The 23,037-nt window shown below is 41.4% G+C and overlaps 1 protein-coding gene across 2 annotated transcripts in view; it reads left to right on the plus strand.

The window, feature by feature from the left end:
- Positions 1-7,345: 7,345 nt before the first annotated feature.
- The window catches only part of PTCHD4 (patched domain containing 4), a gene marked incomplete at both ends in the record, with an annotated part of 83,661 nt that continues 67,969 nt past the window's right edge, over positions 7,346-23,037 (plus strand). Inside the window, one exon of one of the 2 annotated variants that reach the window (XM_082757889.1) lies at positions 7,346-7,945. In XM_082757889.1, the coding sequence (XP_082614015.1) occupies positions 7,346-7,945 (600 nt within the window). The remainder of the gene's footprint in view (positions 7,946-23,037) is intronic. The other variant, XM_082757890.1, reaches the window with a different exon arrangement.

Raw genomic sequence — 23,037 nt, forward strand, 5'->3', positions numbered from 1 at the left:
AAGAACATACCATGAAGGTTTTCATATTTATTGTATTTTGTTAATTCTTGAGAAGGGCAAAGTTGAAGAAATATGTTCTGCTTCATGGATTATGAGCTCTATCAGGAGGAACCCCTTCATTAGGAGCAACTCCATTGGGGAAACCCATCTATTAGGAGGAACTTTAAGACAGAGACCACTGAGAAACTCATAGCAGACTCACAAAACCTTTCACTGCTGGAAATCACACCCCTTCTCTGGACAGTCTTATCTGTTCTTTGTGTTAAAAGTTTTTGGTGTAAGAAGTCTAACAACTTTCTTGCAGAAGTTTATTTCATGTTATTCTATTTACCAAGGACACATAAAACATCAAATCTTCCTTCTTTTTGACTAAATTCCACGTTTTGAAAAAAAAAAAAAATCATATCTGCTTTGCTCTTTCCTATAGCATTTGCAGACTGCAAGGAATGTTTTCTTAGAGGGAGCAGTACCCTCTCAAGCTGAAAGTACTGAAGTAGAGCATGAAAAGCTGAGAATTCTGAAGAGGGAAGAAGGTTTAGGGTTAGGGAGGCACCTCATAAATGCTCAGGAAGCCACATTAACTGGAAATACATGCATCTGATAGAAACAGGTCCAGGAGATTCCTAAAACACCTTGATGGTAGCTTCTTGATACAGGTACTAAGGGAGTCATCTAGGAAAGGTGCCCTCCTAGATTAGTTGCTTGTAAACAGAGAGGGTCTTATGGGTGAAGAGGCAATTGGCGGCCATCTTGGCCACAGTGACCATGAAGTAGACAAGCCTAAAATCTTTAGTGATAGGAGAAAAAATGCCACCAAAACTTCAACCCTGCATATGGGGAGAGCAGACTTCAGGCTGCTCAAGAAACTAGTTAGTGAGATCCCCTGGGAAAGTGCTTTTGAAGGTATTGGGGTTCACCAGTGCTGGTCAATTTTTAAGTACCACCTCTTAAGAGCACAGGAACAGGCAGTTCCAAAATGCCAGAAGGCAAACTTGTGGGGCAGGAGGTCAGCTTTGCTGAGCAGAGGTTTTCTTCTGGAGCTTAGGCAGAAAGAAAGCATATGGCCACTAGAAACAAGGTCTGGCAATGTGGGAGGACTACAGAGATACTGTTCACTATTGTAGGGAGAAAATTCATGTAGTAAAAACTCAGTTAGAGTTGAAGCAGTCCAGTACTACTGGGAAGAATATAAAGGGCTTTTTAAAATATTTTAACAGCAAAAGGATGGCCAGAGATAACATCGGTCTATTACTTGATGAAGATGGTCACCTCACAAATAGGAACATAGACAAAGCAGAATTTTTTTAACACCTTCTACACCTCTCAGCTATCTGATGATGGGCTCTGAGACCCCTGGAGCTCTGAGTTGGAGAACCATGACCATGGTAATGATAAACTGCCAGCCAACCCTGAACCTGTGTGGTATTTGCTGCTCCACCTGGGTGCATATAAATGTATGGGGCCCAATGGGATTTATCCCAGGATGCTCAGAGAGGTCTGATGTCATCACAAGATCTTTTTCAATTATTTTTCAATGGTATTGGGAATCTGGAGAGGTCACAGAATCTGGGAGCTGGCAAATGTTGTCCCAATTTTCAAGGGCAAGAAAGAAGATCCTTGTAATTACAGGCCTGTCAGTCTTATTTCAGACCCTGGATAAATTATGAAAAACAATTATTCTGGGAGTTATTGAAAAACACTTGAAAGACAATTAGGTCATTGTTCACAGCCAACACAGGTTCACGAAGAGAAAGCTTCTGTACCCAGAGTGTGGTTGGGCACTGGGACAGGCTCCCCAGGGCAGTGGGTCACACTGAGCCTGCCGGAGTTCAAGAAGCATTTGAACAACACTCTCAGACATAGGGTCTGGTTTTGGGGTGGTCCTGTGTAGATCCAGGAGTTGAAGCCAATGATCCTTGTGGGTCCCTTTCAACTCAGAATATTTTATGATTCTATGATTCTAAGTTAAGAGAAGCACCTAATGGGTTTCATAGCTACTGATGTTTGAGCTTGGTAACCTGACTACACAGGAGATAGAACTAGAAATATTTAAACAGAGATGAATTTGCTTTTGAAAAGTTTTGTTTATCTTTTATTGCAATTTAATTAAATGCCATTGAGATCAAATGATGAGGTTTCTGCTGTGGTAGTTACTCAGGCGATCATTTTCATGCTGATGATGACAGAATCTTGAAGTCAAACCCAATAATTAAATTCAGCAAAGAACATCAGAGGAAAAATATTGACTGAAGCATCAATTCATGTTTTTTTCAGGAGGTACAATATCTCATGCATTGCAGTGGAACCAGTTTGTAGTGAAGTCAATCTGAAGTCTGTCATGTCTCGTTTTGGGGTAACAAGTATGACAGAAGTGGGGACCATTTTCTGAAGATTCCTGTCATAAAGGTATGAATTTGCAAAGAATTAAGGAGGAGATCACTATTGCAGTGACAGAGATTTCTGTAACTTGAGGTCAGTAAGGAGACAGTGGTGTTTTATGTCCTCTTCAGCATGGGAGAAGGGAGACAGTCACATTGTCTAGAGGTAAATGCCCAACTTAGTTTATTTTCTTATATTTACCTACAAGCAATGAAAACAATTGTTCAACAAATGAAATGAACAAAAGGACAATGATGGCCTTTTTTTGGTCAATAAGTAAGAATCAAAGTTCAGAGCAGACTGGCTATCATGAAACAACACTGAGATAAGGTTTTTCAAATGGCAATTGGTCCTCAAGTAATGTCCTCAGGATAAAAGTCCAAGCCTGGACTGCCTAGTACACTTGTGAATTGAAATGTACTTCTGCTTCATCTCTTTGTGATTTACAAAAACCCGGGGCTAAAATAAACTATTTCGGGCCTTAAAATGTAAACTGAAGGATTATGTGACACACCATAGAAACATATCCTATAAGACACAGTAAAAATAAATAAATAATAATAATTACTCAGAAATACCTATTAATCCAGATGTTTTGTATCCATTATTATTATTTGAGTGTACAAATGTGTTCACTCAAATTACATGCATTTCTTCCACCCGGTTTAGATTTCAACCCCATTCTCTCATCTTTTCATCCCACATTCCATTTGGTTCAGTTTGCAAATGTAATATTTCTATTCTCTTTTTGTTCATTCAAAGTATAACTCAAAATATTCAGTAACACCTGAACAAAGAAAGAGTACTGAGAAATCTTTCACAGTCCAGCCATTTGGAAAAAGAAAAAAATCGTAATTACTTCCATGCAGTCATTCTATGACCAGTTTTTCACCCACCTTATTTTGGTTTTACCAGAAAAATGTCTCTGCAGTCCTTTTGTGAGAAAATAATATGAAATAATGTCAGCAGACATCCTAAAATGAATTATTTTACTACCTCATATTCCCTGTTCTGAAGCCTCCTTTAAAAAGAAATAAATTAATTTGTCATTTTTTTCTTAGAAAAAAACACGACTACTCATTTTTCCCTACATGTATGTCCTTTGAAATTGTTATTGTTCAACTTTACCTGTTGTTGTTTTGTTTTGTTTTTGAATTGAATTGAATGGAACTGAAGTACGGCTGGTTGGTCAATATTCTTTCCATTTTTCTTCCTACTCTTCCCTTTTAAGAATGCTCATTGCATTTACTTTTTCCTATGTTATGGAATCTCATCTGACTTCCAGGAGTTCATATACACTGAACAATAGCACCAAGATAATTTTCTGTAAATTATCTAAGAATCCAAATTTAATATACCTAAGTGTTCTCTGCAACATTTTTTTTTCTTTTTTTCTTTGTCTATTTTGCTTTTTAGTTTTTAGTTTCTGACATTCACTTTTTTAGCCATCTGATATGATACGATTACAGTTGACCCTCTTGCTGAAAATGGTAGCAAAAAGTTATCAATTATTTAAACCTTCTTAAGGTTTCTAACAAATAAGGTTGAAAAGAAGTTTCTTAAAACACCCATCTTGCTGAAAGATCAAGAATATCCACGCTAAGAAAATGTTAATGAGTTGGTGTATAGCAGTGTCCATTCCCTTCCATCAATCAGCAGAGGTTTTTCTTCTCTTAGGCCAGAATAGTACTGGACTGAATGCTGGGAGGAAGTACTCTGTCCTTGTTCACAACAGTTTGTAGAAACTTGAAGTTTTTTGTGATGGCTGGAATCCAGCAAAGACAGAAGAAACTGGCTTAAGGAGGTGATTTTAGGAAAGCAATACATGTAGAAGGGAGAGGAAGAAATAGGGGAACACAGTGTTTGTGTACCTGGGTGGGCTGTGAATGATGTGATAATCTTAAAATTTTGGGGAATAGGTGTAGTACATGTCAGATCTTAATTGCCTATAAATCAACCCACTGTTCTAGCTATCTGTACTAATTCCCATATTTCAAAAAATTCCAGGCTCATTTGGGACTGGAGTGCTTTTCCTGCAGTTGCTACTTCTCTTTATTCTTCTGTATTCCTTGTCTCCTATAGAAGTTGTCTGAAATGACACCTCTGGTTTTGACACAGCTACTCAACACAGTCTGAAGAAACTAGATAGGCTATGTACAGAAAAACAGGAAAATTTTCTGGCTGAGACAACTTTCATGTTCAAGAGTTTCTAGAAAAACCTTTTCCAAAATAACAGAATCCAGGGGATGTTCCAAAGGATGGGAAACCTGCTGATGCACTTCAATAATAACAAATGATGAACAAGATCTCCTGGGAAAGCCAGTGTAACATCAATAACAAACCAAAAGAAGAAAAAAATAAAAAACAAACAAAAATAATACGGAATTAATAAAGTGTAAATAATTAATATGGAGTATTATTAATTAATACTAGTCTCCAAATTTTTACAGAAAACATGTCTCATAAAACAAATTCAATTTAAATATTTGATGATTTTCCAAGGCTGGCTAATTAAGGTAACAACAAAGATGTAATATATTTAGACTTCCATACAGTGTTTGACTTTTTGCTGCATAACATTGACTTCCCACTCAAGGTCTCGCTCATGTGTGTAAGTACAAAGGCTCAATAAAGCCTTTACATTTAGACTTTATTCACTGGGAGCACTCAACCATTGGCATAAGTGCATCATAAAATAGACAAAGAGCTGTAATTTGTACCAATGGAGCTTAGCATTTCCTAGGGTTGTTGAGGCAGATTTCCATCCTGGGGAATGCTTTAAGCTGAGCAAATGGGAAGCTGGTAGTGTCTTTTGTATGGTATTTCCCACCTTCACCTGCTCCTTCTTGTTCTCTGTACGAACACCAGCCCACATTTGCAAGCACCTCCAGATCATCTGTATCTAGGCCACTAAATAAAAACAGCCTGAATTTGAAAGTCGTGATGTGCTTGCAGCAACCATTCAAATATTTTTAAAAATAAGCCAGTTTTACCAAAGCAGCTGTGAATCTAACCACAGATTTTAGTGAGGTAGGTTACCAAACTGATGCTTCTGGACTCCCTATTGCATCACTTAAAAGATGTTCATCTTTCCACACTTCTGCAAGACCTTAGGCTTCCAGTTTGAATGAATCACTGGCACTGTGACTGAATGCAAGCCCTACAAAGCCCTCAGAGATGGGGTGTTCCTGTGTATGTCCTGTCCATCCACACAGAAGTGGGTAAGAGGGTCAGTGTGGAAGGGATTGATGAAATAAATGGGTTTTCTCCAAAACACTGGTAATTACCTCAAGCTGAGCACCGCCTGCTGCTCATCTTGGGCAGAGTGTGCTGAGAGTCTCAAGCTCCCCAGTTTCCACTCTCTCTCTCCTTGTTTCAGGAAGGGTTTATTACAGCAGAACCTTGCTCTCTCAGGCTTTGCACAGTGTTCTTGGTCCCATCCCAAAAACAATCCAATTACTGCTTGACAAAACTAGCAAAAGTATAACAGGAATTTGATGGTGGGGATGCACCAAGCAGAGATCCAGTTCTGGGGGGTTGGTTTTAATTATGTTCCTATGATTTAGACTTATGATTTAAATATAAGCCTCCTGCAATGCAAATCCTGCCTTTTCTCCTGCCTTGCCTGTGAGGGGCTGTCAGGACTGCCAGGGATGGATCTGCTGTCCCAAGCAGTCCTGAGCGAAGCTCCTGGAGGAGCAGAGCTTCCTTCCTGGAGAGTTGGTGGGCAGCCCTCCTGCTGCAAATGCGTGCATTTCTCTGCTGCTCTCCCTCAGTCCTGGGAGCTGCAGAATTTCTCTGCTCTTATGTAATGGACTGCCGGTGGCTTTGCTTGGAAAACCTCCTTTTTTTTTCACAGCTGGAGGGGGTCAGGAGCCCTGTCCTACGTCTGCTGGGTCACTGCTCACAGAGCTGCTGACCGTGGGGGCAGAGATGCCAGGCAGAAGGGCTGCAGAAGGGAGCACCGGGGCAGCTTCTCCCCTTTGCCCTAAGCATCTCCCGGAGCCACTTTTTCCCCTCGTAGGAGCGTGGGGCAGCTTCTCCCGGGCGACCTCGGCTGCAAACGAGGGAAAACGGAGTGGGGGCAAATTTGGGCTGGGGGGCTTTGCCCGGAGCGGTTCGTGTGTCCCCTCCTTGAGCCCAGGGGGAGGCTGGGGCAGGGCTGGGTGCCTCTGGGGGGTGGCCGGGGGGGGGGAATACAGCAGCCTTGGGACCGGGACACGGGGAGCAGAGCGTGGCTGCTGCCGTGGAAAGAGCTTCGGAAAGTGTCCGGGCAAAGCCGTCCTCCGGCAGCTGGAGGAGAGCAGGGGGACTAGGGGGGTCGGGCGGGGATAGGGCGGGCTGATAGGGACGGGGAGGGGGGGGCACCGCGGGGTCGGGGGATGTTAAAATGCAGCATCATCCTCTCGCCCCGGCAAATTCCCCACGCTTGTGTGTGAGGGGGGAGGAAAGAGGGGTGCAAAGCGGTGTTTTGGAGCCGGGGGAGGGGGGGGGTCGGGGAGAGGGGGTCCGCAGCCGACTCTGGCTGCACCGCCCGGAGAAGCGGGGCTGCGCGGAGCGGGCACTGCAGAGCCGGCAGCGCTCCCGGTGCAATGCCCGAGCCTCGGAGGCGAAAGGGGGGCACCCGGGAAAGGGGGGTGGTGGAGGGGGATGCTACTCGCTCGGGGGGAGGGAGGAAGGGAAAAAAAGAGCGAGGAAAAAAAAAAAAAAAAAGCAAGAAAAAAAAAAAAAAAAGCAAGGAAAAAAAAAAAGGCAAGGACCCCCCCCTCCTCCTTTCTCTGCCCGCTCCCTTCCACCCCGACACACACACACCACACACACACACACACACACACACACACACACCATTGATCAATATTTGGCTGTCTTGCTGCAACTTGCTGCAGTCTTTTAAAGGAGTAGTAGAGCGAGAGAGGGAGAGAGAAAGGGAAACTGACAGGAAGGGGTAAGGAGCTACACATGTCACATGTGCTTTCTAAGACGGCCAGGAGCATCTGCAGGCTGGATCTGGTGGAGGATGCTGCGGCAGGTGATACACAGAGGGCTCCAGTCGTTTTTCTACAAGCTGGGCTTATTCGTGAGCAGGCATCCGGTGTTTTTCCTCACTGTGCCCGCAGTCCTGACCATCATCTTCGGCTTCAGCCTGCTCAACCGCTTCCAGCCTGACACTGACCTGGAGAGCCTGGTAGCCCCCAGCCACAGCCTGGCCAAGATCGAGAGGAGCTTAGCCAGCAGCCTTTTCTCCCTCGATCAATCCAAAAGCCAGCTGTATTCGGACTTGCACACCCCGGGGAGGTATGGCAGGGTGATTCTCCTCTCCAAACCCGGAGGCAATATTTTGCATCAGGCTGATGTGATCCTGCAGATCCACCGAGCCGTGCTGGAAATGAAGGTGAACTACAAAGGCTATAATTATACTTTTTCCCATCTGTGTGTATTGAGAAATCAGGATAAGAAATGCGTGCTGGATGATATTATTTCAGTGCTAGAGGATCTGAGGCAGGCTGCCCTCTCCAATAAGACAACAGCCAGGGTGCAAGTGAGCTATCCCAACACTAAATTAAAGGTATGCTCTTACTGCATGCTTTTGCCAATTAAAGAGGCAGCACTTCATTTCTTGTCCTAAACAGCAGGAGAAATATAATCATATCTATCTCTTTCTCTCTAAATATGTGTGATCTGGGCTTTCCTCGGGAAGCAGCTGAAACTGGTGCCTTGCTATTGTTCTGTACGAGGAGGGAGGGCGGGGGACACGGTACGCTAAGGAACCAGGAGCAGCAGGGAGTGGAGAACAGCCTCGGGACCGGGAGACCTTGCAATGCCTTGAGGGGTTAATGCATCGGGAAAAGGGACAGGAGGTCGCGAACTTGGGGGTGGGGGGCTTAGAGGGGGTTCACTGTCACTTATTACAGCCTCACTGTGAAGCAGGGTAATTTATCTTTAATATGGACAGAAAAAAGAAAGGTGTCCTGCCTTCTTTTTCTGTTTCTTTACCTGCATGCAAAGAAGGGGAAGGGAGGTGGAATTTTTGCTCTCTGTGTGAAAATAATTAGATCTGGTGCTGATGGATGGACTGGAGTTTTGGGACAGATCCCATCAGCTAGAGGCTTCCAGCAGAGGCGAAATGAGGTAAAAGGTGAAAGAAGTTTCAGTCTTTCAGTCCTAAAATAATAAATAATTCAGCACAACTGTCTCAGGAATATTCCCCCGGCACACAAGCACCTCTTTCCTTCTCAAAGGGAGCAATCGGGCTCACTAACCTCCTATGAGCAAATAAGGTGTAAAGTTTGCAGGTGGATGGTGGAAGAAGTTTCTGCAAATTACAGCATATCTGCATGCTTCCCCAACCATTGCAGGATTAATTTAACAGAGTTTAACAAAATCCTTAAGATGCTAGATACTCATGCTCAGGACATAGGGAAGAAGACACGGTCCTTACCGTAGCCTCTCAAGGATAGGGGAGATAGTGCTCTTGCAAATACCAGCCACGTCCTGAAGTTATCATTTGTTTCTTACTGTTTGTTTACTAGGAAAAAACAAAACAAAAACAAACAAACAAACAAAAAGTTAAGTTCCTGCCCCAAAAACTAAACCAGAAATATAGATTAATTTTATTGGTCTTTTTCCTTCAGTAAAAGGGCTGGTTGGGACACGTGGGATTTGGTCCCACTGCTGGATATGTTACAGTAATTGCTTTGTGCAGAGTTGTGGCTGTTTGAGCATGTGGAAATGGAAAGGTGTCCTTGCTGCTGTCAGAAAGTCCTGAGTGCAAGGAGTGCTAGAAACACCGAGTTACTCTAGATTAAATACCCCCAAATAATTTTTGTCATTTAGTTCATTATGAAGACAATTCTATTACAGAACAAAAGTGTCTTCTTTCATATTTTTTTTATTTTATTTTTAAAGTTGAGATAAAGCTAATTTGATGGAGACATGGGTAATCTGGATTAATATTGCTATCACCCAACCCCCCACAGAAATAGTCATTCTACTCTTAATCCAGATTAATTTCCTCATGTAGAGAAACCCTAACTGAGCCTGCCACAACTGGGATGGGATCACTTGTGATGTGTTTTTTACCAAGAGTGTGCCTACAGCTTGTCCTTTTTTATAGATTAAAAAAAAAAAAAAAAAAAAAAAAAAAAAAAAGTGGCATGAATTAGAGATTTAATGGAATAAGAGTAATTGGTAGGTAATTCACACAGACAAATGTTTTCCCAAAGCATGGCACCTCCACTCCTACTAGTTGTTGTGTAAGGAGTAGATGTCCTTAAGTATCTAGCTTTAAAGTGGAACAAAGCTGGGATCTTCCTACCCACCTCTCAGTAAAGGAAGGTAAACCACCAAAACCTGTGGGTACACTTTAGAGAAAAACTTAAAAATACAACCCGTGTCTGCGGAAAGGCAGAGTCCCTGATGCTTCTGGGAAAGAGACACACTTTGATAAGGTTTTTCCTTCTCTGGTACAGGAAGGACTTGTTTGTGGCACTATGGTCAGCCCTGAAGCTGGGCTGGCCTTCAGCTATCCCGTGTCCTCAGAGATTCACCTTGACTCCAGCTGCTGGGGATAAATTATTGCTTTGCACAGATTAATTATCCAGGTGCTCCCATTCTGTCATCTCAGTGCCCCACCTATGAAGCTACAGAGTTAGGAAGTTGTGGGGAATCATTTCTTGCTCTCCTTCAAGCCATGGCTTGAAAATCCCAGTTTAATCCAGGCTCCTGGATTTATTTACTGCCTCCCCTGTCTCTGCACCTCTGAGAAAAGGCTGTGGAGACCTAGGCCTGTGTCACTTGCTCCAGGGTTTTATGGGTGTGTTTAACCAGGACCACCTTGGATGCTACACCCACTGAGTTAGATCAGTGTCTGGATGTCCAGCAAAGGGAACAACCACTGTGGCTGTAGCTATGAGATTTCTAATTTCTTTTTACTTGAATCACAACATGAAAGTGTGGTTGTGGCCAGATCTAATGAAAATACAAACCAGAGAGCCAAATCTTCCTGACCTTACCTGGTTCATCACACTGACCAGTCCACGTCCTTGGGAGCTATCTCAGCTAAACTTCCCTGCAAGCAGTAAGGACCCACCAGGATCTTCTAGGGTTTCCTCACTTTTTGGTTAATACCAGTAAATTTTGCTGTCTTGTTCTTTTAAGAACAACCTCAGATTGAATAAAATTATTCTAAGAACAATCCTGTGGGTTTACAAACCATGAAGATATCCCATCTGTGTGGTTAGTCTGCATCTGACAGGGGGCAAGCATCAACCTGGGCTTGTTTAGGAACTGCAGTACAATCTTGAGGTGTTCCAGCCCCTCTCCTGCTCTGTCTGGGACCGGCAAAACCTCTTGTACTCTTTTCCTTCCCTGTACGCCAGATTTCAGCAAACTGTTCTGGTTTTGAAACAGCTGGTTTGGGGCAAAGTGTAATGAAACTGCTTGGCTTTTCCTGAGAAAATCTGTCTTTGTAGGGTAATGATCATTCATTACTTGCTGAAGTATTAGAAGGGCTTAATAGCCTTGAATACATCTATCTTCCCTGCCCCTCCATAAGGAGGGATGTCCTGGTCTTTCTGTTTGATAGAGGAGGAGCAGAAAGATGGCAATTAATATCCACAGTGCAGATTGCAGCACGGTTTCAAAAGCCTAAGGTAGGTTTAAAACCCACTCTGGCAAAGCAGGGGTCAATGTAGACAGGTTTACTCTTCCAAGAGGCCAGGTGAACAAAGCTGTATGGAAATCCCAGCTCCCGTTGCTTTGGGGACCCCGGCCAGCACCGTTACAACCATTGCTACACGATGCTGCAGTCTGCAGCCCAGCCAGAAAAATGTCTTGCCCAAGGTCATGCAGATAGACCGTGGCAAGCAGGAAACCATAGCTGAATGTATGAAGCCTGGATGGAGACTTCTGAGATATGTTGTGGGGCAAGATTGCTCATGTTTTCCCCATCCCAGGTGTTCCTGTGCTTGGGGTCTGGCTTGTGCCCTTATCACGTAAACCTGGCAAATCTACACTGAGCACTGACCCTCGTAAACTGTTAACTCACAAGTGTATTCCCAGGTATGATGTTTGTCTGGTAGTTATCCCAGACAGTGCCAGGGAATGTCCTGGGAGATAGTCGGAGTGAGGGTCCATTCTCAGTATCCATATCTACTCTGTTCTGAGGATAATAGTGTGTATCTGCTTGGGTATGTGTTGCCCCTGCCACATGGCAGTATCGTCTGAGGCACATTTTATTTATTAGTATGGACAGGTTTATCGATTACATGGGGATTGCTTCTTGTGTACTGTCATATACGAGGAAGGAAACTGTGTTTAAGCCTGATTTGTCAGCAACCCCAGCAAATTTGCTGTCTTTAGCAGGGAGCAATAATTTAAAAACAACACTGCAAAGAATGAAAATTATTTCAAAACACAGTTCTAACCTGGAAAAAATACATACGTGAAAGCATTTTTTCCAAGTATTTCACTTTTACTGTTTCTTTTCATGTTTATTGTCTGAGAAAAGATAGTAACTTGGAACTTATTTCTCTGAGATCAGAACAAATACAACTGCTGGTTAGAAAGAGCCTTTGAGAGCAGATTGCTTTTCGTAATACTGCCTTCAATTATTTAAGTATCAGTCATTTATGAACACTACACTAAACAGCAGCCAATAAAACAGACATCTCTATTTCTGCAATTGTGATAAGCACATCAACAGGGTATTGAATCCTTTAGTGCTCAAGTAGAAAAGTTACTTGCATTCACTTAACATCTTGAAACCTGTAATTGCAGATTTGTTACTGGCCATATTCTCTCTCTTTTTTTTTTTCTCACTCTAGCAGCTGTACTTCTTAATGACTCTTGCTCCATTTGCATTTGTGGAGTTTTTGCTGCTCTAAGATTAATCTCTCCTTAGATAGCCCTGGCAGAGTGTCATGGGACAGAGGGGATATAAGACCAGAGCCCATCCACACCAGAGCAGGCATCAGCATATCAGCAGTATTCACAAACTTATTATTGCTTCTGCAAAGTTGTTTCAGGCATGAGATCACTCTGACAGCAAGGACAAGTGTTCTCCAGATGCTTCCTTGGTGGCAGTGCAGTTCTGTACCCATTCATGGTCCCACCCGCCCCAAGCCAAGCCTGTGGCTCAGGATCCTGTGAAGTGCTTTTTGGCTGGCAAAAGCTGCTAAGTCAAATCAAAACAATAAAATGATAGCAGGGAGAGGATCAGAGGAGGAAGTCTGGAAGCAGCAGATAGTTTTCATCTCAGTCTCTCGGATCAAGACACGATTGGGCAGGCTGAGCTTGGAGCAGCTGCTCGGTAGCATGAAAGCAAGGCATAGTATGTTTGAAAGCAAGTGGCTTCTTCTTGGTCACAGGCTGGGAAAACTTATTTCAAAACAAAACAAAAATAAAACGACTCTGTTGGTCTTCCAGATGCATTTCTGTACTCTCCAGCAGGACTAGGCAGGGCTTCAGACCCACCTTGCTGGAGGGGCTGGTGGAGCTGGTGTCTGCAGTGGATTTAGCTGTGCCCTTGACACAAGATGTCCCTGCAGCTCTTGTGGTCAGACAGCCTGCTTCCTCAGTGTGGGCAAGAAATGAAGCATTTCTTGCATGTTTGGGAAATGTTTCCACTCCTTCATGTACTCAATACATTAAGAAAGTTCTCTTCCATAGCTCTGCTGGACTGGGCTCTTGTCTAAAAGGAAGGTCAGACCATCAGCCCTGCCTGGGCCAGGGACAAGTAACAGAATTAATCTGTACCAGGACAAGCTGTCCTAAAGTTAAAAAAATAAATAAATAAAAATAAAATTAAAATAAAAGAGCAGGAACAGAGCAGAGATCTCTCAAAGCAATGTTAAATTTTACAGTGCTCTTTTTGCACTGCCATTCTTCAGGGCAACACATCACAGCCATAAATTTCCTCATTGGTCTCTGGGGTAAATTCCACCTTCACCCTAGTAAGGCTGTGGACAGTGGGTTCCTTGTGTTGGGGTCTCATTCCTTCCCCTCTAACAGTTGAGTTTAATGGCCATGATGATGAATGCAAAGAAAATATTCTCCAACTGCTCAGGGATTCAGCAGTGCAAAGCTTGTGTGGATAACTCATACTCAGAGGTCTGACCACTGACAGGGACAAGAGCTTTTAAACTCACTTAGTCCTGCTAACTAGGGATTACTCACAGGAGCTAATTTTATGTTGTCTGAACCTTATTATTACTTTTCAAGCATGCTACATACAATGCAGATGTGTAAAGAGGCAAAGTCTAAGAATCAGGCGGCTGTGAGACATACTGTATTGCAGGCAGGGTATAGTACCACAGAGTCAGAGCTGTCTGGTATCAGAGAGAGGACATGGTCTCCTCTAACATGGCAGATGCTGGTTTTAATTTTGGCTTTGCCCTTGACCTCACGAATGACCCTGGTCAGCTGCTTTATGCCTTTCCTTCCCAGCTATTCCGCTCTTTAGTTTTGTCAGCACTTGCGGGGAGGGACAGCCTTTTATGCAATGCCAGGCCATTTGGAGACCTTGCCGTGATGTGAATAATAATAAAGAGCAATTGGAAGGTTGTTTGGGTTGAGAGAAAAGGAAGATGCAATTCCAAGTCTCTGTGGTCAGTAACAACCGGTCGCCACTTTGCATCTGGGCTGAATGTCAACCAGTAGCCAAAGGTGGAAAGTCCAGTAACATTTTGGTGTCTTCCTACAATAGCTGTTCTTCTGTGGAGAGAAAAAAAATGTATATATATATATAAGCATATATATATATATTTATTTGTTAAATATTCAGAGTTAAACTCATAACTTCATCCTGTAATGTACAGGACACTAAAAATGCCTCATTTTCTCTAGATATCCTCAAACGGTGTTTTTATGCTGACATAGCATCTTCTAAACTCAGCCATTCCCAATATCTTTCTTTCCAAAATATGTTCAGAAAGGAGAGAGGAGAGGAGAGGAGAGGAGAGGAGAGGAGAGGAGAGGAGAGGAGAGGAGAGGAGAGGAGAGGAGAGGAGAGGAGAGGAGAGGAGAGGAGAGGAGAGGAGAGGAGAGGAGAGGAGAGGAGAGGAGAGGAGAGGAGAGGAGAGGAGAGGAGACCCTTAAAAGTTGGAGAAACACTCTTAAGGACAAGACGTCCAAAGAAGTTCTTATATTTAACATGCTATATGTATACGTGTGTATACATGCTGCATACATGTCATTTTTAGTAAATTAAAAATTATGTGGGTAAGGTTGTGCTGAATATTTTGAAAATACTAATCTAAAACAAAAACTATATTAAACTTCATCAGATATTAAGAGATAAAAGAGCCTTATGCAGAGGTCTGCACAGTTATCATTGCAGAAGTAAGGTGAAAAAAATGTTGACAGGTTTTCTGAGAGGAATTAAGTAAGTGTTTAAAACCATGATCATACATTTCTATGAAAACTTTTAATTTATGCAGACCCCACATCCATTGCACACTTCTGGTGCAACCAGCAAGGCATGCTGTGTGTGGCTGAGACTTGAGCTGAAAAGCAGCTTTAAATACCTGTGAAACAAAGTCTACAACTTAGGAAAGCAAGTACTGTGTGATGGTAAAGAGAAAGGAAGACAGAAAGTACAAGGTATAAAGTCTTTATGCCTCTGTTGCTTACTGTTTTAGTCCTGATCTCTGATTTCATACCTACCAAGGTGTAGGAGGCTCATGTGGAGAATAGATAGTAAAGGAACTGCCTGGTAGAGGGGCTGTGAGGCATCCTGCAAAGGGAGAGAGCAATGGAAGTGTTCTGCTGTACTGCAGGGATGCTCACATGCAGCGCACATGTATTAGTCTCACTTTTACACTGGTCAGGCTGCTGGGGAGCAGGAGATTAGGGTGAAATGCTTGGAGGTGGTCTTTGATGACACTAGTAAGTGTCATCTGGTGGCAGCAGGAAGATTTCTAGCTATACGGAATTACTGTGGAGCCAGCTCAAGGACAAACAGAATAATTTGTCAGTAGGCGACTCTGGTATGGCACAGAGCTTTTGCTGGTGATTTTATTCCCCTTGACCCTGCTCAGGCATTGGTGGGTAGTTCCTGCACAAGGCCAGCTCTGCAGATCCAGCAGTGGCTCTGTGAGACATTGGTCAGCCCTCTCATAACCATGAGGTCAGCCTTTCTCCCTAGTTTTGCATTTCTGGCCCCAAATGTTCCCTCTTCCAGTGCACTCTGCAGCCAGGGAGATGACATGGGATGGCAGATTGTGAGACTGGCACATCACTACTTGGTTTTTAGTGCAGAAAGGTTTTACTCTGGTAATGGGCTACAATTAAGATGGAAAAAGTCATATGTGTGTAAAGTTTCTTCAATTCTTATGAAGGCAGATGTTCTGGCATCTCCCAGGATATTTTTCGTTAAAAATACCTGTTGCACCAGGCCCAAAAACAGATTGCTTGTCTGCTCTGAGAGCATCTGAGAAGGCAAAGTGCTGTTTTGCCTGCCTGTCCCATGCCTTTGAAGGCAATGCCACCTCCCAGAGGATTAAAGTACAATGAAGCCCACCTACCTAAAGTAAGCAATTTGGGTTTAAAGATTAAACACCTAATAAATCGGTCCACCTCAATTAATTTCCTTGTGCATCTGGTGAGAGACCTTGGAGATGCCATTGAATACCACCACAGGAAAGCCTGAATGGTTAATCTATATCCTTCCACAATATACTGGGAATATAGTAATCACTTGTAGCACTGGTTCAGAGGACACCTAAAAATTTTCCCACATGTGTAAGAGAGGGTCTCACTTTTCTTGCACCTTGTGCAGCTGTTCCCAGCAGTGTTACACAAGTGCTGTCTTTCTGGTGGGGAAGTGTCATTCTTTCCATATATGTGGTGTGGTTTTGCACGTGTGCGAACAGCTACATAAAGGGTACTATAATTCAGAAGTGACCACAGACTTCTGCTACTTCTGTGCTAAATCACACATTATCTGTGATGCTTATAGGGCAGGCCCATAACATTTCAGCTGAATCCTTTTCTCTGAGTAGTTACAGTACTCCTGAAAATAAAAGCTTCTGTGAAATAATGCCTACCTTGCCCTTAGTTTTTGTCTTGGGGGGTGAAAAGTGAAGGGCAGGGTCCAATAGTTTCACTTGGACATGCCCCCAGTTAAATATTTATATTTTTCATGTTTCAATAGTTCTTTCAAAGTGTTATTTTAAAATTATTCAAAGATAATTTGTTCTCATATTATTCTACAGATTAGAAATGAAGTGTTTTTCCACATTTTGAACTGAAATAACTCTCAGAACTTTTTCATGTCAAATTTCAAACTCTGGGGAAGTGGAGATTGCTCCATTTTAAATAGTGCAGAGAAAAGAGGTCTTCAAACTCTGCCTAGCAGGTTTGCTTCATGGCAGAGGACACAACCCAGTCGCGAGTTTGCCCCCATCAGGATGCCCTGGCTCTTGTGAACACCATATTTCATTGGAGACCAAGGCACTGTATTGATGGGACAAGTGATCCTCACCCCCAGATCTCCAAAAGGGTTTAGTTCATAAAGCATTATGTAGTTCGTTAAGAAGAAAGATGCTGTTAGCAGTACTTCATTATGCAATGCAATCTGTTTGACATGGCCTGAGACTTAAATACAAATCGCCTTTTTCCTAGACATTTTCCAGGATGGATTCTTAGAATAGATCTTGATTCATGAACTAAATGCATTAACAATTTCAAAGATGAGCAGATGCAACATGAAAATATTCTTTTTCTCCTTAAAATCCACACTCACTTTGCTCACTTTCTTGACTCTTGTTCTACTGAGAGAAGTGCAAAACTACCCCCAGAAGAGACCTCACCACAAACTGTTCTGGATCCAAATGGCAAACACGCTTCTTTTCTTCAGGAGCAGTTGGAAAGTCTGGTATTAGATGCTCTACCAATGATGTTTCTTCATTAACAAACATCAATTGTCCTCTCCATAACTTATTTTCTATCTGCAAGTAAAACCTGCTAGTCACCCTGTTGATGTACACACAATTATCATTGTAAATTGCATAGGAAGTTGAGGCACAGGCAAAGAAACATGAGCATTGCTGAATATTTTCAGATGTCTCTCCAAAGAATTCTTTCCCCAGGCTTCAAGATTAGCAAAAGTATTATTAGGATTTAGGTATATACTAAAAAATAAATTCACAAGCTTGACAAGCTTAAGAGCTCCCAGCCCTTCTGAAGTTTTGCTTGATTTTTATTTTTATTTTTATTTTTATTTTTATTTTTATTTTTATTTTTATTTTTATTTTTATTTTTATTTTTATTTTTATTTTTATTTTTATTTTTATTTTTATTTTTATTTTTTAGAAGAAATTAATTTTAAAGAATATATATATATATATATTTACCTCCTAACAGAATCAAGCTTTTATTAATGCAACTTTTGCCATTTTCTTGGTTCTAGTGTAAGATTTCAGAGGTGGGAGGAAAAGGAGTGCATCCTTGAAGGGAAAATGTGTTATATAAATGCCAAATGCTGTAATAGCATATGTTCAATGATCTTTTCATCAGAATATTCATATCAAAAAGATAGTTAAAACAGGTAATTTGTCACTACTTAACAGATGTGTACAAAGCTCCCTTTGGAATGATTCTGATACTTTTTTGTTGGAAAACCCAACTAATCTTTGAAGTAGCAAAAATGACAGGGAAAAAATAAAAGCAGAAAACGGATTTTTTTTCCCCACTTTCTTTAAGGCAGCTAAGTAAAAAGTAACCAAGACAGAGAATAGCCCAGGATGAAACTCAAAGAATCAAGTGCATCCTTAAAGCACCGGACCAGTTTGAACTGGGTCTTTCTTATAGCCTCTTCAAGCAGAAAACTGGGCAGGAAGGACAGCTGTTATGTAAAGGAATGCTTAATGCTTTTCACAGTGGGATGGTGATTTTGGTGCAGGACCACATCTTCAAGAATTCATATTCTGCTGCAACTCAGATCTTCCTCATCACATTGATTTTTCCATCAGAGTGCTATGGTGCAGCTGGAGAAATTCACTCAAAGAGGTGTTGGAGTTTTATGGGCAATCTCATGCTTCTGTGTAACATTAAGAGGTCAAAGATGTAAAAGGTTTATAAGGTCAGTCTAGCCCATTTTCTGGCTAGTAAGGGAAATCCTAATAGAAAAACTAAATCAGTTATGTGGGTTGGAAACTGGCTGAAAGACTGTAAATAAAGAATCATGATAAATGATAATGTAACGAGTTTATGGAAGGTATCTTTCACGGTATCTTGAGAATTTGCATTAGGTCTGGTCTCGTCTAACATCTCTATTAATTATCAGAAAGTGGAATTGAACTGTGCAGAAATGGAATTCACGGATAGTATTAAACAAGGAGGAGTTGTCAGCACCAGCTGAGTCAGAGAATTTACACAGACACAACTGGAACAGTTAGGAACCTGAGCAGAAAATAAAACAAGTTTCTGCAGAGTTTTGGTTGCATTCTGGTCCCCACAGACCAATCTGGGTTTGCCCCTCAAAACAGATTCCTATTAGCTGAGTATTGCAAATGTTGTATTGAAGATACAGTGCTTAAATGGTATGACCAAGGTCAAAGACAAAGTTGATGTGAAAGTCAGGATTTTATAGCCCCCATGGAAAGAGCATTTGGTTTTAATTCTGACTCTGACACTGCTTGGCAAGTATGGATATTTCACTGCTTAGTGCTGTCCTTCATCCTTCATCTTATTAGAGACCAAGTTCTGCAGGACAAATATCACTCCATACACTGAATTTGAACAGTGCTTCAGATGTTGTAACTGATGTGTTAAATAATCATGGAAGCCTTGATAGATTTTTCTTTTGTCTTTGTCCTTTTTTTTTTTAACTTTCTAGAATAAAATCAGTTTTCTTCTGAATTTTTTGTGCTGACTGTGGATTTTTAATGTACTGGACTTGTAGCGGTTTTGCCATTTTGTGCTAAATACCCCAGTACTTTAAATTGAAAAACCCTCATAAGCATGATGTCACAAATTGGCTCCATGTTGTCCCTGTTGAATTTTGTCATTCACTAATGAGGTTCTGGTTGTGCCAGAGAAAAATTCTTGAAGCAGACAGTGTAAAATCCCTATTGAGCAGGACACTTAAAAATATTCAGCTGGATCTGTTCTGCTGTATTTTGGTCCCAACTGAGTGCATTTGCAGACCAAAAGCTGCACAAGTCTTCAGGAATACATTGGTGATGTTTGTGAAATGGATTTTGTAGTCGGGCCACTTCTCTTTCTCTTCACAAATGCCCACAACAGCAGGACATTTGCTACAGTGAGTGGTACTTGGTCAGGTCTGGAGAGTCAGATCCTGCCCTACCACCCATAGCGGGAGTCACTGTAGGAAAACTTATCCTAAATGCCCAAGACGGGATACATTTCTTCTATTTGAGCCCTTTTATGTTCACTGTCTAATCTAAACAGAGCCCAATGATTAGCCAGAGAAGCGAATGGCGAACCTTCATAAGCAATTAATTTCTCTTTTTCTAAACATCTACATCAGGAGGAAATGAACTTGCTCTTTGGAGACATCACAGATGAGAAAAAATGCTTTGATTATGCATTTACCTTTCAGTTGTTTAAAATTAGGCAGCTGAATTCCACTACACATTCATTTGGAAAAAGAAAAATCACATCAAATTTCCATAAGCATGGGAATATACTAAATCTGGAGATCATTACAGCAAAGACTTATGTCAGGTGAAGTGTTTCTTAATGACCAAAGGAATAATCTATATTTGCATTGACTTGAGAGGAAATTTCCCAGCATCTTTTCATGGGGAAATTTGAGGTTCCTTCCCAAGCTCATTGCAGCTTAGTTTCACACCAAATCTCTGTCAAGGTTTTGGAAGACTTTTATGGAAATTATTATAGGACAGTTTCAAAGGATCTAAAATATATTAATCTGAATAAGGATTTAGCTTTCACTGGAGGATCCAGAATTAAATGCCATCCTCCTCTAAAATAGATTTCCAGGTACTAGCAGTTTATTGCATAAGTGAGACAGAGAATTTGTAGTGCATTCAGAAGACAAATATTGAGATTCTATCCTCTGGCAATGCTTTGCCATGTGTTTACTCTTTGGCTTATTTTATCAGATTTTTCCCTAAATATTTATTTCTTTAAAATCCAAAAATGTCTAGATTACCACAATATCCCACCATCTGCAGCATTTTTCTTTTAAATTAAAAGGCCAGTCACTACCTTTTCTCCCACAATCAAAATATTTCCAAATAGATTATTCTAATATGAATTATAAAATCACTTTGCACTCCAGGAGATATTGAAAATACTTTTTTTTTTTTTTTTTTTTTTTTTAAATTTATTTTTAACATATATTAAATTAAAGTAACTTTAAAATGTCTATGTGAGGAAAAAGTTTTGATGTCTCGCAGGGAAACATCCTAGATATAAAGGCTATAAAGGTATTATTACTATTATTATATACAACAAATATACTTTATTATAAGTGTATACTTATACACTGTAGCTGAATATTCTTCCTACTTGGTATCCTAAACTCACTCTTAACAATGGAACTACATTAACATATAAATCTAGGAACATGTATAACTCAACTTTAAGCATTTAATGCAGGTATTTAAATCAGGATTTGAGAAATTATTGGTTTTAAGAGGATTAATACTCCCAAGAATGAGACCCTAAGATCAAAGAGCCATCTAAGACCAAAATCAGCCTCTGGAGGAGCCCCATTTTTTTCATCCACCTCAGCAGGCAGCCAGGTGGTCCAGGCATTTCTAACCAGGCAGGCTCTGTTAGGCGGTGTGAGTCAGGGTTTCAGAATACAAATTTTGACTTTTCATGTTTTGAGTCTTGTTCTGGTTGAAGAGACACATCCAAATCAGAAACTCTGCTTGAAGTTAATAGCAGCTGTGTACTCACACGAAAGGACAAATACTCAGCCGTGAAATACAGCCACCTTGAGGATGAAATTATTCAGGTGTTGCAGAGCTGACACCGCCACTGAACTACAAGCCTTGAGCTCAAGAATTAGAGAAACCCTGAGCCAGCTGGCAGCAAGGAGGGGATTATTTTTTATTACTTTTTTCTTTACCTTCTCATTGTGTTTTGCATAAACCTGGATTAGTTTTCCAGTTCAGTTTACCTCATTCCACAAAAATTGCTGCTCCTGAGCTTGATGGGGATGAGGCACAGGCTCAGGAAGGAGAGGGAAGGGATGCTTCTTTTGGCAGCATCACCAGGTTATTCCATGAAATACAGCAACTAGAGACACTCCAGAAACTTTGGAGCATGGGCAGCTTCTCTAGTTGTGTGTTTGTACAGGACCTTGCACAGCAGGGTCTTGGGCCATGCTAGAACCTCATGATGACCAGTGACTACAGTCTGAACTGATCTCAGCATTCTCTGTACCTCTTGTGGTTCCTCTCTGGTCTCAGCAGCGCTAATGCTACATCAAAATGAATTGTTCCCAGCATGTGGAGCTTGATAACGGCAATTGTTACCAGCTCCTGCAATCTCTAGATGAAGGTTTCGGGCTGATGCAAAATGTTCAGGTTGTTGCACACTGTTGTTTAACACTTGTTTATCATTGCAAATGTGCTCTGTGCTGTCTGAGACAGCATAAGTACCGTCTCCCACAGGGTATGGTTGAAAAAATAAATAAATGCTGGGCCTGTAATGTCAGCAGTCTTCCCATGGTAGACCTTTGCAGTGATGGGAGGCAATGAGAAGCCCAAAGTGGAGATGATAACATGAACTTTTATAAACTCTTTGCTTATTTATTTATTTATTTGTTAGATTGGAATAAGAATTAAAGAATACATGTTAAATGATCACCAAATACCACCTTAAAGTTTATGGGCTACTATGAACAAAAATCTTATCAATAAGGTTATGTTTTACAGGGTGATCTCAAGACATATTTTGCAAATAGAAAACTACCTGCTTATATTCATGTGTGGGAGTGAAAAATCTCCTTGAATGTTTTGAATCCAAGTCAGCTATCTCTTATGCAGATCCAGAATCACACCAAAAGTTATATTTTAGTGTATGAATACCGGTGTACTTAAATGCTTCATTTCCACTATCCCCTTCTAGACTCAGGACCAACTTTAGGAAATGAAAAAACTCAAAAACATCTGAAACTTGACATTTTTTTGGCTCTCTCCATCTACCAAATGGCCAAGCTCATTAAAAAACAGTGTACGCTGGAGAGGAGGAGGGGGATGCTTTAAAGTAGAGAAATGGCTTCACAATGCCAAGTTTGAGATTTATTTATTTTTTAAGAGAGAGGGGAAAAAAAATAATAATTCTCTCATTAGAAATAAGAAATTTTCAGCAAGAAGCATAAAGTGTTCTTAAGTGTAGCTGCTTTCTACAGTACCTTGTTATACCTTATGGAGTGCTGCATGAATGGAGCTCTTCTGAGCAAGACCTGGGGTGAGAACAAGCAGCACCCTGCATTCAAAGCCTGGGCTTAACTAAGCCTGCAAACTGCTTAGCTGGAAGTTAACCTCAAAACCACCCTAGCCCCAAAATCTCGCCACATCACGCTTGGCTCTGTGATTTCCAGTGTTTCTTTATTCCTTGCCTTTGATAAAACATTATCGCAGCCTTTCAGTACTTTGGCTGCTGGTCCCCAGAGAAACTGGGAAGAGCAGAGACAAGAGAAAATTAAAGAGATGTTTG

Source organism: Aythya marila (genome assembly GCF_965140915.1).
Source record: "Aythya marila genome assembly, chromosome: 3".
Lineage (NCBI taxonomy): Eukaryota > Metazoa > Chordata > Aves > Anseriformes > Anatidae > Aythya > Aythya marila.